Source organism: Palaemon carinicauda, chromosome 3 (assembly GCF_036898095.1).
Source record: "Palaemon carinicauda isolate YSFRI2023 chromosome 3, ASM3689809v2, whole genome shotgun sequence".
Lineage (NCBI taxonomy): Eukaryota > Metazoa > Arthropoda > Malacostraca > Decapoda > Palaemonidae > Palaemon > Palaemon carinicauda.
In genome coordinates, this window is record NC_090727.1 from 158,598,314 (window position 1) to 158,615,926 (window position 17,613).

Consider the following 17,613-nt stretch of genomic DNA (forward strand, 5'->3'; position numbering starts at 1 on the left):
TCAGTCAGGCTGTGGATGAGTCTGGTAGGGACGCTGTCATCCGTGGAACAATTTGTGTCACTAGGAAGACTACACCTCCGTCCTCTTCAATACCATCTAGCTTTTCACTGGAAAAAGGACAAGACGCTAGAAGCGGTCTCGATCCCGGTTTCCGAAAAGATAAAGTCTTGTCTGACTTGGTGGAAGGACAATATCAACCTAAGAGAGGGTCTTCCCCTGGCTGTTCAGACTCCCAATCACGTTCTCTTCTCGGACGCATCGGACGTGGGCTGGGGCGCGACACTAGACGGTCGGGAATGCTCAGGACTGTGGAACTCGAGTCAGAGGAGCATGCATATCAACTGCAAGGAGCTGTTGGCAGTACATCTGGCTTTGAAAAGCTTCAAGTCTCTCCTTCGAGGCAAAGTGGTGGAAGTTAACTCGGACATCACCACGGCCTTGGCGTACATCTCCAAACAAGGAGGTACCCACTCACTGACGTTGTACGAGATCACAAGGGACCTGCTCATCTGGTCAATAGGTCAAGACATCTACCTAATAACGAGGTTCATCCAAGGCGACTTGAACGTCATAGCAGATTGTCTCAGTCGGAAAGGGCAAGTAATTCCAACCGAATGGACCCTCCACAAGGATGTGTGCAAGAGACTTTGGGCCACTTGGGGTAAAACCATCCATAGATCTCTTTGCAACCTCGCTGACCAAGAGGCTTCCAATCTATTGCTCTCCAGTCCCGGACCCAGCAGCAATACATATAGATGCTTTCCTCCTAGATTGGTCACATCTGGATCTCTACGCATTCCCACCGTTCAAGATTGTCAACAAGGTACTGCAGAAGTTCGCCTCTCACGAAGGGACAAGGTTGACGTTAGTTGCTTCCCTCTGGCCCGCGAGAGAATGGTTCACCGAGATACTTCGATGGTTAGTAGACGTTCCCAGTAGTCTTCCTCTAAGGGTAGACCTTCTACGTCAGCCACACGTAAAGAAGGTACTCCAAAGCCTCCATGCTCTTCGTCTGACTGCCTTCAGTCTATCGAAAGACTCTCGAGAGCTAGAGGCTTTTCGAAGGAAGCAGCCAGTGCGATTGCTAGAGCAAGGAGAGCTTCTTCCATTAGAGTCTACCAATCGAAGTGGGAAGTCTTCCGAGACTGGTGCAAGTCAGTTTCTGTATCCTCGACCAGTACCTCTGTAGCTCAAATAGCTGTTTTTCTCTTTTACCTGAGAAAAGGACGATCCCTTTCAGCTCCCACTATCAAGGGCTACAGAAGCATGTTGGCATCGGTCTTCCGGCATAGAGGCTTAGATCTTTCCAAACATAAAGATCTGCAAGACCTCCTTAAGTCTTTTGAGACCACCAAGGAGCGTCGTTTGGCTACCCCTGGATGGAATTTAGACGTGGTACTAAGATTCTTCATATCAGACAGGTTGGAGCCGTTACAATCAGCCTCCCTGAAAGATCTCACTCTTAAGACTCTTTTCCTGGTATGCTTAGCCTCGGCTAAAAGAGTCAGTGAGATTCATGCCTTCAGCAAGAACATAGGATTTGCGTCAGAAAAAGCCACTTGTTCGCTACAACTTGGTTTTCTAGCCAAAAATGAGCTGTCTTCTCGGCCTTGGCCTAAATCTTTCGATATCCCCAGCTTATCGGAGATCGTAGGCAATGAACTAGAAAGAGTCTTATGCCCTGTTAGAGCTCTTAAGTTCTATTTAAAGCGTACTAAACCTTTACAAGGCCAATCTGAAGCTTTATGGTGTTCAGTTAAGAAACCATCCTTGCCTTTGTCAAAGAATGCTTGGTCAGACTTTATCAGATTGTTAATACGAGAAGCTCATTCACATCTGAGTGAGGAAGACCGAACTTTGCTTAAGGTGAAGACGCACGAAGTTAGAGCTGTAACAACTTACGTGGCCTTTAAGCAAAATATATCTCTGCAAAGTATAATGGACGCAACCTATTGGAGAAGCAAGTCAGTGTTCGCGTCACTTTACTTGAAAGATGTCCAGTCTCTTTACAAGAACTGCTACACACTGGGACCATTCGTAGCAGCGAGTGCAGTAGTGGGTGAGGGCTCAACCACTACAATTCCCTAATTCCATACCCTTTTAATCTTTCTCTTGAAATGTTTTTATTGTTGTTTTTTGGGTTGTCCGGAAGGCTAAGAAGCCTTTCGCATCCTGGTTGATTTGGCGGGTGGTCAAAGTCATTTCTTGAGAGCGCCTAGATTAGGGGTTTTGATGAGGTCCTGTTGTATGGGTTGCAACCCTTGATACTTCAGATCCTAGGGGTCGTTCAGCATCCTAAGAGGATCGCGAGGCTCCGTAAGGAAGACGTACTTAAAAGGCAGAGAAATTGTTCAAGTCGACTTCCTTACCAGGTACCTATTTATTTTGTTTTTGTTATTTTGATAACTTCTAAAATGAAATAAAAACTCTTAGCTCATAATAATGTAAACATATATTGCTGGTCTCTACCCACCCCCCTGGGTGTGAATCAGCTATTATAATCACCGGCTAAGTTAAATATTGAAAAATGTTATTTTGATAATAAAATAAATTTTTTAATATACTTACCCGGTGATTATAAATTAAAGGACCCTCCCTTCCTCCCCAATAGAGACGCAGTGGAACGAGGAGAAAATTGAGTCTTTTGTTTACATTGAGTACTGGGTATCTGGACGACAGATGGCGCTGTTGGGCACACACGCAACCTGTGTAGCGATCGCTGGCGAGTTTTTACCGTAGAGTTGTCTGTCGGGCAACAGAGTTGCAGCTATTATAATCACCGGGTAAGTATATTCAAAAATTTATTTTGTTATCAAAATAACATTTTTCCAAAATATTTTAAGGCATACTTTTTTACCTATAGTGGGGAAAAAAAAAGTTTTGATTGGGATGTTTACATGTTTACAGGTCAGTATGTATCTTGTTGCCTTAATTTGTTTAAAATTCAATCATGGCATTGAAAATACTGTTACTGTAAATCTTTGGTATGTTCATAATTTTTAATGAAAGAAATTATTTGAGTGCTGATTGCGTATTAAAAAAGTGTGTTGGAATGAGTGTTTTATGAGATGCCTTGAGCCAAGGTTATATCCAAGCATCTTTGGCCACACTATCTCTCAACAATTTTGATTAATGTCAGAAAAATCAAAATGATGATTTCCTTCGCCAAAATCAAAGATTTTGCAAAGGTTATGTATTCACCCCCGTTTGTTTATTTATTTATTTGTTTGTGAGCAACTTTACACGAAAACTAGTTTACTGATTTTGACCAAACTTGGTAGTCATATTGGGTATGACCCAAGGATGAACTTATAACATTTTGGATAAAGTACATCAAAGTTCAAGTACGCAACAGTACTTTGAAAATAGTCGCAATGTTAAGTAAATATTTGTTAGCTTATTTTTTATTTGTGAACAACATTACCTAAACAACTATAGAACCAATGTCAACGAAACTTGGTGAACATGTGGGGGTATGACCCAAGGACAAATCCATTAGAATTTAAAGAAAAGTATTCATCCCATTTTCTCGACAGAAAATTTACTTTTGAGAAACACATTAGGTCAGTGTCTTCTTCCATTACACAAAAAATTGGCTTATTGAGAAAGTCTTTCAAGATTTTCGGTGATCAATCTGTTCTGAAGAAGTGTTTTAATTCTTTCATTCTACCTTGTTTTAAGTATTGTTCTCCTGTCTGGTCTTCAGCTACTGATTCTCATCTTAGTTAGTTGGACAGGAACTTACAGTCTACAGTATTAGATTTCTTATTCCTGATCTAGATATTAGTCTCTGGCACTGTTGTTCAATTAGTTCATTATGCATGTTGCATAAGTTTTTTCATAATTCTGATCATCCTTTACATTTAGATCTTCCGAGACAGTTCCATCCTGTTCGTAACACTAGACATGCAGTTAATTCTAATGGTCAGGCCTTCTCCATCATAAGGTTTAATACTACACAGTATTCTAGAAGTTTTATTCCAGCTGTGAACAAGTTGTGGAATGATCTTCCTAATCGGGTAGTTGAGTCGATGGAACTTCAAAAGTTGAAACTTGCAGCAAATGTTTTTATGTTGAGCAGGCCGACATAAGTCTTTTTATAGTATATATAAGGAATACTGTATATGTTTTAATGTTGATACTGTTTTTAAAATATTTTGTTTTGTTCAATATTTCTCAAATTATTTATTTATTTCCTTATTTCCTTACCTCACTGGGCTATTATTCCCTGTTGGAGGCCCTGGTCATATAGCTTCTTGCTTTTCCAACTAGGGATTTCACTTAGCTAGTAATAATAATAATAATGAAGTACTGTACAATTATGCAATGGAGTTAAGAGCTAAATAAGAAAGGTTTTGCGTGGCGAATTTATGTTCTCTACCGAGTGTTCTAGTTATTCTTTGTTTTACGCCAAGCAGATTGAAACTGAAAATATACAGGCCCTTGTTTTTTTTTTTCTTTTTATTAATATTGTGGAGATGTAGTTTACAGTAAAGGTAGCTTAACCTTACCATAGTTATTTATGAAGATAATTCAACCAGATGACTGGTTTACTAATTTAGTTTAGTCAGACCACTGAGCCTTCTCTACTGAAGCTTCTTCACTCTCCAGTTATGATCATCATTGAAGTAATTTAGATGCCTGTTATTGTATTTGTTAAAAATCGGACAAAGACACTTACTTGGAAAGTAAAAGTCTAAATCCTGAAAACAAAATTGTTTTTAGAATTGGAATTTTGTTCTTGCATTCTATTTCAAGGGCTCCACCATCTGTGTTGTTGCTAATGCAGCCAATAACAAATTGTGGTTATGGTGTACTTTTAGATTTTGATTGCAGGGGGATGAATGAGCTGGTTTTTGTAGTAAGTCGAGTGAGTGTACTGTATGCTATTTAGCTTTTAGATGATCATATGTGGGGTTGGTTTGGTGAATTTATCCATATGTTTTCCTTTTTTTTTTTCAAATAATTTCCTAACATGTTAATAACCATGTACAAATTTTAGTGAGAATCATGTTCTCTAATTCTCTGTTTACCATGGGCTTGTACGAATGTCTGGGTACTGTATCCAAATAAAATCTCCAAATTGATAAAGAGTGACGAGGGAAAAGAAGCATACACATATGTATTTGCCTTCCCCCGTCCTCTTTCCTGTTCATGTGCCTCTTCATCGCCTACAGATATTTCGGACGTGTCACCTGCTGCCCCAAAGAAGAAGGAATCACCAGAGCAAGGGAGCGCATGTCTCTTGAGACGTTGCCCTGTTCCTCTACATGGTTTTTGGGAGAAGTATCAAGCCCTTATCCTTGGGAAATGATTTTGGTTAAGGTACAGGAGCTCATACTTCAGTTACCAGTACTTGGTCCAATGAGAGACGAAGTACTATTGTTACTGGTTACGACTGGGGCACTTGCCCTTGTCCCTCTCCTGTGAAGGGACACTTCCAAGAAGCTATGGTGCAGTGGTAATGTGTTTGCCTAGCATTCACATGGCAGCAGAATAATCCCAGCCCGGGACTGTGAGTTTAAGCTGTTTACTGGGGAGGCCACTGCTGTGGTTGGGCCCCATAGTGGGGGATTGGGCTTGCCCGGCTGACATTCTGGTGAGCATCTATTCTGATGAAATTGGAACTGAAACCAAACACCTTTACCTTTACCACCTCGAACATAGAAAGTTATGCAGACATTACCTGTGAAAGGTGGAGAGGAAGCTTCAGATTGCTCTTCTAGTTCAGTCGAATGACAAAAGCCTTTTTCTTGCAGATATGGGAAGACAGTAGATCATGGTTTTGCCTACTTTCTCCTTGAGATTAGTTGCCATGTGTACAATCTCCTCCAGCAAGATCATCCCAATCATCCTATACACAATAACCTCAATCACCCTATGCACGATCATCACACTCTTGATAGCTATGCTCATGTTCAACATGTTCATGCTATTCATGACCAGGAGGCAGCAGGTCTCTTCATTACCTGTCTCTGCATACATAGCAAGAGAAATAGAGAATCTTTTCTTATAACTACAATGCAGATCTATTTTTTTCATCATGCAATTATATATTACATATGAAATATTACCTAAACGTACTGTATTTATGAACGTCATTTAGCTCTTTTGGTTGGAGACTGTCCAGCATCTCCTCTTAGCTAAAGGCTTTTGTGAGGCACTGCACAGATATCTGAATGTCTCTGGAGGTCCTCTACAGCGGTTCTACCAGATCATAGAAGGGTTGTATTTCTCTCGTTTGAGCAACTTTTGCATAGATTGTTCATTTGAGCTACTTTTGCACAGATTGTTCATTTCAGTAACTTGTGCACAGATTGTAGACTTCATAATTTTCTTTCACCAAGAGAAGCTTCTCTCACTCATGGCTGTCAAAAACTACAGAAATGACTTTGGTATGATCTTCCAACTGAAGAGTTCAGACCTCTCCACTTTCTGGGAGTGGTCTAGGTTTGTGAGGAGCTTCAAACAGGCTGACACACCCTGGGTTCTCTGGTCCCCGGAGGGGGACGTGACCGTGATTCTCAAGGCTCTTACTATTATTTTGTTTGAGCCTTTAAGGAGGTTACCAGACATAGTTTTGACTCTTGAGACTAACCTTATGCTAGCTTTAGCATTGGCAAAGAGAGGGGGTAAGTTTCCCGCTCTCTCTTATATATTCACACGCTGAGGTTTTCAAGACATTCTTCAGTATAGGGCCCGATTTCATGGCTAAAACCCAGAACTTGCAGTGTATGCCCCCAATCTCCTCAATCTCTTCTGTATTCCTCCCTTTTGGAGGAATAGGGTGGTTATCAAGAGGAGGAGGATACAGTTTTATCTGAAAGGGACAAAACACTTCAGGCCTAAGGGGCAAAGTCTTTTGTTAGCACTTACCCCTTTCAGGCTTTGTGATATGATCTGCAGGGCATACACCTAGGCTGGTGAAAGAGGTGGGGCACGAGCTTGGACCAAATTCATAAAGTCAGTGGCCTTCAGAAGAAACCTTTGAGCGGACTAAGTATTAAAAGGCCAGTATCTGGAAGACAGGCCACCTTCACGGTCCTTTTTCTGGCAAGAGTATACCCATAAGTCCCCTGACATCTTTGCTTGGTATTTGTTTCCAACTGACATCTCCCTCTGGTAAAAGGGTTCTTATTACTAATCAAATACAGCACATATATACCCCAGATTTTACCAGCCCTTCATCCATAGGAAAGGTAGGTAGGGATTGGCAGTGATCCTAACTTCTCTTCTCCATTGATCACTTCCAGGGAAGTAAATGAACTTTTCCGTTTGGGTTCCAGGGGACTTCCAACCCACCAAGCAGTAGGTCTCCCTACTTAAAAGGATGAGGGTTTTTATGACGTGTAGGAACAAATGAAAAATATTAAAAGGAATTTGTATTTTTCCTAGCCATACAAACCTTAACCTTAAATCCAACTTCCCCCCTCAACCACCCCTCTCATTCGTGGGCCGAGAGGTCAAAAGTGAAGGCTCTCCGAGTGGAAATGGGGTTGGGTTCCTCGTCCATCACCCCTCACCAGTAGGATTACCGCTTTTAATCCTAGTTTAATGACCGATTTCAGCTCACTCTAAAGTAATCTCCCTAATTTAAGGACTGGTTTGTATGGCAAAAAAAATTTAAATTACTTAAATATTTCCATTATTATTAAAAAAAAAACCAATAATGATGATAATTATTTAATTCGGAAAATATATGATAAATACTTTCAAACTCTTATGTACAGTGTTCCTCATCAGTGTTTACATCGAATAAAAATCCTGACTAGGCTATTTCTCTCCATCTATGCTGTGAGCTGTCTGTGTCTATGACTGCAGTATACAATACTTACTTTAGAAAGAATAGAGGAATATCTTAAGGGTGAAAAATTTAATTACGATCCACTTTGATATAAAAATAAGTGATATTTGGCTAGATAAAGCCGGTATTGGATTTATAATAAGCTAGAATCTTTAATTTTTTGAATGCCCATTGGAATTATTGCATTAACAACCTAGAATTTTTAATGAAACTGCCTTTAGTAATTTAAGCCCATTTCATAGTACATATGTTTGTGCAAGTGTTTTTTTTTATATGCATTTCTAATGTATTGTACATGTTTGTTTATTTGGGTTCCATAAGTGTTACATTTTTATGACACAAAGCACACCCTCTTTGTTTACAAAATCCCCTTAATAATTATTAGGCAACTGTCCTAGTAAGTCAAAGCTTCAAATTTCCGTAAGGCTGGCAGGTGGCACACGGTGTCAAGATTTTATTAAACCATTTAAAGTAGTTGTAAGCTAAGTGAGTTTGTGTGTTTTGGTCATATGGTGCCTTTTTATTTTTATTTTGGTTTAAATCATTATGAGTGGTCGTTCTTGTGTCGTTTTCTTTCTCTCATCCCCTCTGCTCCTCTGTGACCCACCAGACCAAATGTTACTTTGAAGGCTTTGGTTTTGTGAGTGGAATTGCAGCCTGCGGAAAGGTGAGAAAGATATGCAAGTACAGTAGTTGTAATTTGCTTGTATGCAGAGATAACAATTTTGATTAAGAGCTTCAATACATTGAGTTTAATTTTACTTGTACTTCTGTATGCAGGCTTCTGATATTTTCTGTATTGCTTTGAGACTAATTGGTTATTTATTCTTTTGTAGTTTATAATTTTTTGTTCTTGATAACCTAGTCTTGTACTGTATGCATACCTGATGCATTGGTTATACATGTGCACAAAGTATATTTGCAAATAGTTCCACATATTTATCTTTTTACACTCAATTACTTTATTTTCTTTTGTTTCACATAATGCAGTGGCAATCCATAAAGACACAATTATGCCAGTCAGTTCCCTCTTGTTTTTCTCTTTTTGCAAGGATTATTACTTCTTGAAGTGTAATACAAAAACTTCAGAATATTTTTATTAGGACATCTTGAAGAGCTTGGCTAAATTATTTATGATATTGGTGAACTCTTGTGGGTCAGTTTTTGAATACCAAGGAAAGAAAGTGTTTAGTGATGAGGGTTGCTACTCTATTCCTACCAAAACTCTTCTTTGTTGTGTTACTAATATTGGTGAGTAAAATTCCAAGTACTTATCCCCGTAGAGGGCCAACAAGTAAACATTATCATCTGTGTGTACTGTATATGTTTAAATTACTCGGGGTAAGAATTTTTCTTTAAAGAAATTCCCAAAAGCCTTCTTTTATATGAAGTATGTGATACATATCAAGAAATTTTCTAATATTAATTTTGTTGCATAAAGAAATCTTTTTCCTGAAAGTTATATGATTATTTTAAAAACTCCGCTTTTCTTCTCTTACGAAGTTGTATTTTGAAAAAAATTATTATACTTCCAAAAGATTTACTTCATAACAAACTCATTACTTATGATTTAGGTAAACATTGTGGTCAACAAGTTTTAGATGCTGTATTCCCAGCTAACCAGAAATAGGCCCCTGTATGGCAGCGTCAGGCTTTCACCTCAAAGATTCTCAAGTCCCTGTAGGACAAGAGCCTCGCTTAATTGGGTGCTTATTTTGTAGACTTTTGGATTGACTTATTTCAGCATTTCATCACCTAATTCTTTGTTTCTCAATAGCACAAGCATTTAGTCATTTTGATGCTTATTTGTTTTAGGGGTTTGTGAATTTAAAGCATTTTATGAAAATACATAGATGAAGTTTTTCATTAGCATTTAGCATTTTTTCACCATAATTTGTAATGGTCTGCCAATAAGTGATAATGATAAACAAGTCTTGAGATAATTATTTCTTTCGAAGTTGAAAAAACTTTTCTTTTTTTTGTCTTAAAATTTTATATGATTATTATTCACTTTGTTTTGTATGAATCAATGATTTTGAGGAATAGGTATTTTGTCTTCTTCAATTCTTGTTTGGTGTCAAAAACATTAGTCAATTACAACGGGTAGTGTAGATAGATCATTCATCATAAAGATGTTTTCTTCCCGATTCTTGGGTAACCATCCATTTGGATATTATTGTTAGAATTAATTTATGCTTTAGTGTCATTATAAACAATAGAATTTTATTTCCTTCTATTCTTCATTTTTGCTTTGTTTTTGTCTCAGTATTAATGAGTAGGTATTTTTGAGTGCCTATTAGCCACCACTATATTTCCCTTTTATAGTACATCAATTTTTGTTTCTTGTGTCAAGCAACTTGTTTGTGCCTTCTCTTTGAGTAAGCTCATAAGTATTTGTTATATACTTTGTAATTGTGCTCATTTTAATTCATGATTAATCAGTATTAGTCATATTTATTTAGCTTTCTTGTTACTTTCAAAATCAGTTTTTGTGAAGTTTTGTATAAAAACACTTGGCAGTTTGAAAATCGGGTGATTTCAGGAATCATGTTATTGTTTCCTTTTTCAATATTGAATTTGTTTTCTTTTTCCTACCTTTCTTATTAGAGAAAGTGTAGGAGTGGGTTTTTTTTTCTTTTTCACCAGTAATTTCTACATTTTGGCATTCTAATGCATACATTACCTTGTTTTCATATGAGTAGATTAAATTTACTAGAAAACTCCTTTAGGACTAATTATTTTCTTATGGGTATTAGTTTTAATAGCAAACTCCTTTTAGACTTTAATTTTATTTTTTTTCCAGGTATGTAGAATTAAGAATATTTCACAGTGATTAATAAAAGATATACGAGTCATATTTCTAAGCCCAAACACTAAAATAAAAAAGTATAATAGCCATCAGTAAAAGAATGTAATAATAGGCCCGAAAGTTTTCTGTTACAAAATACTGAATTTTTATGTTTTGTATTAATTTTTTTGTTTCCTCATCATTGTAAGTTTCAGCATAGAGATACGATAAGTTGGTTGGCCTATAAGACCAGGTAAGATATGAAAATTGTCGTATTTTGATAGAGAACTGCTTTCAGAGGACAGTCGTTTCATGGTTAAAATGGTTTCCAGTCCAATTTGTCTTGCTTACCAAATTGGTCATTAGCTTATAGAATGGTTTACTTCATAGGAAATAATTCCTAAGGATGAATTGCCAACACCTAAAATATGCCATTTAACGTTGGCTGATGTTCTGATCTTGGTAATGACACAAGCTGAAGTCTGAAGTTATTAAACCAGATTTATACACTCGCCCAACTTCCCATAGGGCTTCCCATTGAGGATGCCTGGCTTCACCCTCATTCTTAGTCTAACAGGAATTATGTGCTACAAAGGAGTATTATTTTCAAGCATTTTGGTTTTGTTCAGGCCAAGGCCTTAACCAGTATTTTATTGATCTCAAGACTATACAAGTGACAGGAACAGCCTTGCATAACTGCAAATCTATGACTGACAGTAGCAACTGACAGATGATACTCAGATGACAGTTGTATTATTAGCAGATATTCTCTCGAACTTCGGTGCCTTCCAGTAGCTCTACTTCGAGTTGTACTTTCTGCAGAAGCCACACTATAACAAACTTGGGAATTCTTCCGTTGAGAGTTTACTTCATGGCAGGTTTCACACTATCAAGAAGATTCATTCTGCAATATCTGTTAATTTTTTAATCAAGAATTAAGCTTATAAAAAGCAAAGTTGATGACAGAACTAATGCTGTGATTGCTGATACTCATAATGGTAGTCACGCCACCAGTGTGCAATGCACGAGTAGACATATCTCAGAACTTACGCACTGTGGATTGAATTCACATGACCAAGCACTCTGCAATGACAGGATTCACAATGTAGCTGTGTTTCACGAAAATAGATTATATTAGCGATTGATTTTAATTAGCAGATAGGCATTAGAGACCAGACATGCTGTAGGACCAGGACCAGCCAGGTTTTGATAACAAGACTGTATTAGCAAATTGGAAAACTACTCGGTCCTTAGTGGCTTTCTGATTAGGTCATTACATTAGTACTTGGAAACATTATCATCTGTGTGTATTGTATACAGTAGTAGAGTTGACACCTTGTTATTGTTCTTTTTAGAGCACATGACATAGGAAATTATTTATCTTTAAAATCCGTAAAATGACATAGCTTTGCGTTGTCATTAATTGACAGACAGAATACGATTTTCATCTTTTAAAAGGCTGAATTCCTACACAAAAAGTGAGATTCTTGTCTACTGGGACCCAAAGAATCTATCTAGGAATCTATGAGGCATATGTGCAATACTGCTGAACAATATAGAATTCCGGGGTATGGAATCAGGAATGAAAAATTAGGATATTTGCCTACCATAACTATGGTATAAATCATAAGTAATGAATTTTAAAAAGATTAAAGCTGCTTTGGAAAAATTTATTTTTTTGGAATTAAGGCACAGATCTTCATTGCATATAGGCATAGCATCTAAGAGAAGTTTCAATAAAAAAAAACTGTTGAAGACATTCAGTTGCATTACCAGAGAGTCACATCAGGGTTTGTCTACCAAATGGTATAATCAGTTATTTACTAGTACTTCACACAATTACTCAAGTTAGATTCTGATGTTATTGGTTGCTAAAAGTGAGGTCTTGACCTGAAATTGTATTACAGACTCTCATTGGTTTGTAGTTAAGAAAGTATTTAAGGAAATTTTTAAAAAGAACAAGTATGGACATACATACATACATACATATACTAAAGGCACTTCCCCAAATTTTGGGGGGTAGCCGACATCAATAATGAAGACAAAACAAAAAGGGGACCTCTACTCTCTACGTTCCTCCAGCCTAACCAGGGACTCAGCCGAGTTCAGCTGGTACTGCTAGGGTGCCACAGCCCAACCTCCCACATTATCCACCACAGATGAAGCTTCATAATGCTGAATCCCCTACTGCTGCTACCTCCGCGGTCATCTAAGGCACCGGAGGAAGCAGCAGGGCCTAACGGAACTGCGTCACAATCGCTCGCCATTCATTCCTATTTCTAGCACGCTCTCTTGCCTCTCTCACATCTATCCTCCTATCTCCCAGAGCTTTCTTCACACCATCCATCCACCCAAACCTTGGCCTTCCTCTTGTACTTCTCCCATCAACTCTTGCATTCATCACCTTCTTTAGCAGACAGCCATTTTCCATTCTCTCAACATGGCCAAACCACCTCAACACATTCATATCCACTCTAGCCGCTAACTCATTTCTTACACCCGTTCTCACCCTCACCACTTCGTTCCTAACCCTATCTACTCGAGATACACCAGCCATACTCCTTAGACACTTCATCTCAAACACATTCAATTTCTGTCTCTCCATCACTTTCATTCCCCACAACTCCGATCCATACATCACAGTTGGTACAATCACTTTCTCATATAGAACTCTCTTTACATTCATGCCAAACCCTCTATTATTTACTACTCCTTTAACTGCCCCCAACACTTTGCAACCTTCATTCACTCTCTGACGTACATCTGCTTCCACTCTACCATTTGCTGCAACAACAGACCCCAAGTACTTAAACTGATCCACCTCCTCAAGTAACTCTCCATTCGACATGACATTCAACCTTGCACCACCTTCCCTTCTTGTACATCTCATAACCTTACTCTTACCCATATTAACTCTCAACTTCCTTCTCTCACACACCCTTCCAAATTCTGTCACTAGTCGGTCAAGCTTCTCTTCTGTGTCTGCTACCAGTACAGTATCATCCGCCAACAACAACTGATTTACCTCCCATTCATGATCATTCTCGCCTACCAGTTTTAAACCTCGTCCAAGCACTCGAGTATTCACCTCTCTCACCACTCCATCAACATACAAGTTAAACAACCACGGCGACATCACACATCCCTGTATCAGCCCCACTCTCACCGGAAACCAATCGCTCACTTCATTTCCTATTCTAACACATGCTTTACTACCTTTGTAGAAACTTTTCACTGCTTGCAACAACCTTCCACCAACTCTATATAACCTCATCACATTCCACATTGCTTCCCTATCAACTCTATCATGTGCTTTCTCCAGATCCATAAACGCAACATACACCTCCTTACCTTTTGCTAAATATTTCTGCCATATCTGCCTAACTGTAAAAATCTGATTCATACAACCCCTACCTCTTCTAAAACCACCCTGTACTTCCAAGATTGTATTCTCTGTTTTATCCTTAATCCTATTAATCATTACTCTACCATACACTTTTCCAACTACGCTCAACAAACTAATACCTCTTGAATTACAACACTCATGCACATCTCCCTTACCCTTATATAGTGGTACAATACATGCACAAACCCAATCTACTGGTACCATTGACAACACAAAACACATTAAACAATTTCACCAACCATTCAAGTACAGTCACACCCCCTTCCTTCAACATCTCAGCTTTCACACCATCCATACCAGATGCTTTTCCTACTCTTGTTTCATCTAGTGCTCTCCTCACTTCCTCTATTGTAATCTCTCTCTCATTCTCATCTCCCATCACTGGCACCTCAACACCTGGAACAGCAATTATATCTGCCTCCCTATTATCCTCAACATTCAGCAAACTTTCAAAATATTCCGCCCACCTTTTCCTTGCCTCCTCTCCTTTTAACAACCTTCCATTTCCATCTTTCACTGTCTCTTCAATTCTTGTGCCAGCCTTCCTTACTCTCTTCACTTCTTTCCAAAACTACTTCTTATTCTCTTCAAATGACTGACCTTTTTTGCCTCACGTACCTTGCGCTTTACTTCCACATTTTTCTCTCTATATTTTTCATACTTCTCTATACATAAACATAGAAAAAATGGGCTGGTATTTTAAAAGGAAATATCCTTTACATTATTTACTAATGGAATGTATATTTAGTAAGTTGGTTCTACATTGGAGGTATTGTGGAGTACAGTACTGCTACTATTTGTTTAAGTTCAGAAAGTACACTTTATATGTTTTTTGATAATATGATATTTTAATTATAAAATAAATTTTTGAATATACTTACCCGGTGAATATATAATAGCTGCTGCTCAGCGGCTCGACAGAAAACACACTCAAAAACTCGCGAGCGATCGCTATGAAGGTTGCGGGTGTGCCCACCAGCGCCAACTATCAGCCAGATACCACTCCTGCATGTAAACAAACCCTTCAATTCTTCTCGTCCCGCTGCGTCTCTATTGGGGAGGAAGGAGTCGAAATCATCCTCCGACGGACAAGGTTCATAACTGCTAGAACCGGGAGAGAAAGAACGAGACCGTTCGTCGCGGTTCCATCTCCTCTTAGTAGGTCTTGAAGCTTCACTTCCATTTACGTCTGGACGAATTCGGAGAAGAAAACAACACATCCGACACGTCTTTCCCGTGACGGTCAAGAGCAGCCTGGGAATCGACAACAGGACTGTCTGAGGCGACGGCTGACCGAGGGTACGTACCTCTCACCCCCTTTCGGTCATCGACGTACCTTCTTCCTTGGTCCTGGGAGCTTGGTAGAGGTCTAGGCCTAGGGGTATGACAGATTCGGTCAGTCGCCACCTCCACTGCACTAACACAAGCACTTTCACTTTCCTTACCTTTAAAGGCCTCCAGTTGTTCTTTAATGGCCTTCAACTCGGCCGCCAGGCTAGCGTACCGAGGGTCATCCGTAGATACGGAACCTGTAGGAGGTGCAGGAGTTACTACCTCAAGGGAAGGATCAACTTCCAAAGAGGAATCAATAATAGGATCAATAGATAAATCTACGCTAAGTTCGTCTTCCTTACCACTAACAGACTTAGACTTAGACCTAGAAGCTCTCCTAACTCTATCGAGCTCTAGCTTACGCACATAGCGCTTCATAATTAACCAATCTTTCTCATCCAAAACCTTACATTCCCCGCACCTATTATCAAGGGCACAAACAAAACCCCTACAATTAGAACAAACGGTGTGAGGATCTACCGCCATTTTCGGTAGTCTCACCTTACATTCCTCATTCGCACAGATACCGTAATGACTCTTTTCACTCATAATGAAAAACAGCAAAAAAAAGCTAAGGGAAAACAAAATACAACGATCGCCAAAACCCCAAATCAAAGTACTTCACCAAAAAAGCAGACTGGTACACCGAGCAGGGAAAGCGAAGAAAAACTCTTAATGACGGACCAACGTGTTGTCGATCCGGCCGGCAGAGATGAACTGAAGAACAGAAAACGGGAATCATTCCTCCTACCTCCCTTTAACGGGTGTTACCACCCAACCACCACAAGGCGGTTGCCTAGTTTTAGAAAAATTCTGCCGAAATAGAGATAATTAGCTATGTATATATAACTGCCAGGTAAGTATTCACAAAACTTTGTTTTATCATAAAAACTCCATATTCACCGGGTAAGTATATTCAAAAATTTATTTTATAATTAAAATATCATTTTTAAATATTTAACTTAGCTGGTGAATATATAATAGCTGATTCACACCCAAGGCGGTGGGTAGAGACCGGAGTTAAATAAGTTTACAGCGTATATGCTAAGAGTTTTTGACAGTTATCAATATAACAAAACCAAAATACTGTATATAGGTACCTGGTAAGGAAGTTGACTTAGACGATTACTCTACCTTGTAAGTCTGTCTTCCTCACGAAGCCCAGCGATCCTCTTAGGATGCTGAAAGACTCCCAGGAGCTGAAGTATGAAGAGTTGCAACCCATACTAACAGGACCTCATCAAACCCCTAATCTGGGCGATCTCAAGAAATGACTTTGACCACCCACCAAATCAACCAGGATGCGAAAGGCTTCTTAGCCTTCCGTACAACCCATAAAAAACAATATTAAAAACATTTCAAGAGACAGATTAAAAAGGATATTGGAATTAGGGAAGTGTAGTGGTAGAACCCTCACCCACTACTGCACTCGCTGCTACGAATGGACCCAGTGTGTAGCAGTCCTCGTAAAGAGTCTGGACATCTTTCAAGTAAAATGATGCGAACACTGACTTGCTTCTCCAAAAAGTCGCGTCCATGATACTTCGCAGTGATCTATTTTGCTTAAAGGCCACGGAGGTTGCTATAGCTCTAATTTCGTGCGTCTTAACCTTAAGCAAAGATTGGTCTTCCTCACTCAAGTGGGAATGAGCTTCTCGTATTAAAAATCTGATAAAATATGACAAAGCATTCTTTGACATAGGTAAGGATGGTTTCTTAACCGAACACCATAACGCTTCAGATTTACCTCGTAATGGCTTAGTACGAGCTAAATAGAACTTAAGAGCTCTAACGGGACATAACACTCTTTCCAGTTCGTTGCCTACGATCTCTGATAAGCAAGGAATATCAAAAGATTTAGGCCAAGGACGAGAAGGCAGTTCATTTTTGGCCAGGAAACCAAGTTGAAGAGAACAAGTGGCTTTTTCTGTAGAAAAGCCGATGTTCTTACTGAAGGCATGAAGTTCACTGACTCTTTTAGCCGAGGCCAAGCACACCAGGAAAAGAGTCTTAAGAGTGAGATCCTTCAGGGAGGCTGAATGTAATGGCTCAAACCTGTCTGACATGAGGAACCTTAGGACCACGTCTAAGTTCCATCCAGGAGTAGCCAAACGACGTTCCTTAGAGGTTTCAAAAGACTTAAGGAGATCTTGTAGATCTTTATTGTTGGAAAGATCTAAGCCTCTATGCCGGAAGACCGAAGCCAACATGCTCCTGTAGCCCTTGATCGTGGTAGCTGAAAGGGAGCGAACTTTTCTCAGGTGTAAGAGAAAATCAGCGATT

At 39.1% G+C, this 17,613-nt stretch overlaps 1 protein-coding gene across 2 annotated transcripts in view; it reads left to right on the forward strand.

Annotated features, from left to right (window-relative positions):
* Positions 1 to 17,613, forward strand: part of frj (farjavit) — a 94,618-nt gene that overhangs the window by 39,461 nt on the left and 37,544 nt on the right. Inside the window, exon 5 of one of the 2 annotated variants that reach the window (XM_068371048.1) lies at positions 8,415 to 8,471. The exons of the other annotated variant lie outside the window; for it this stretch is intronic. Coding sequence (XP_068227149.1) covers positions 8,415 to 8,471 — 57 coding nt within the window. The remainder of the gene's footprint in view (positions 1 to 8,414; positions 8,472 to 17,613) is intronic. 2 annotated transcript variants of the gene reach the window in all.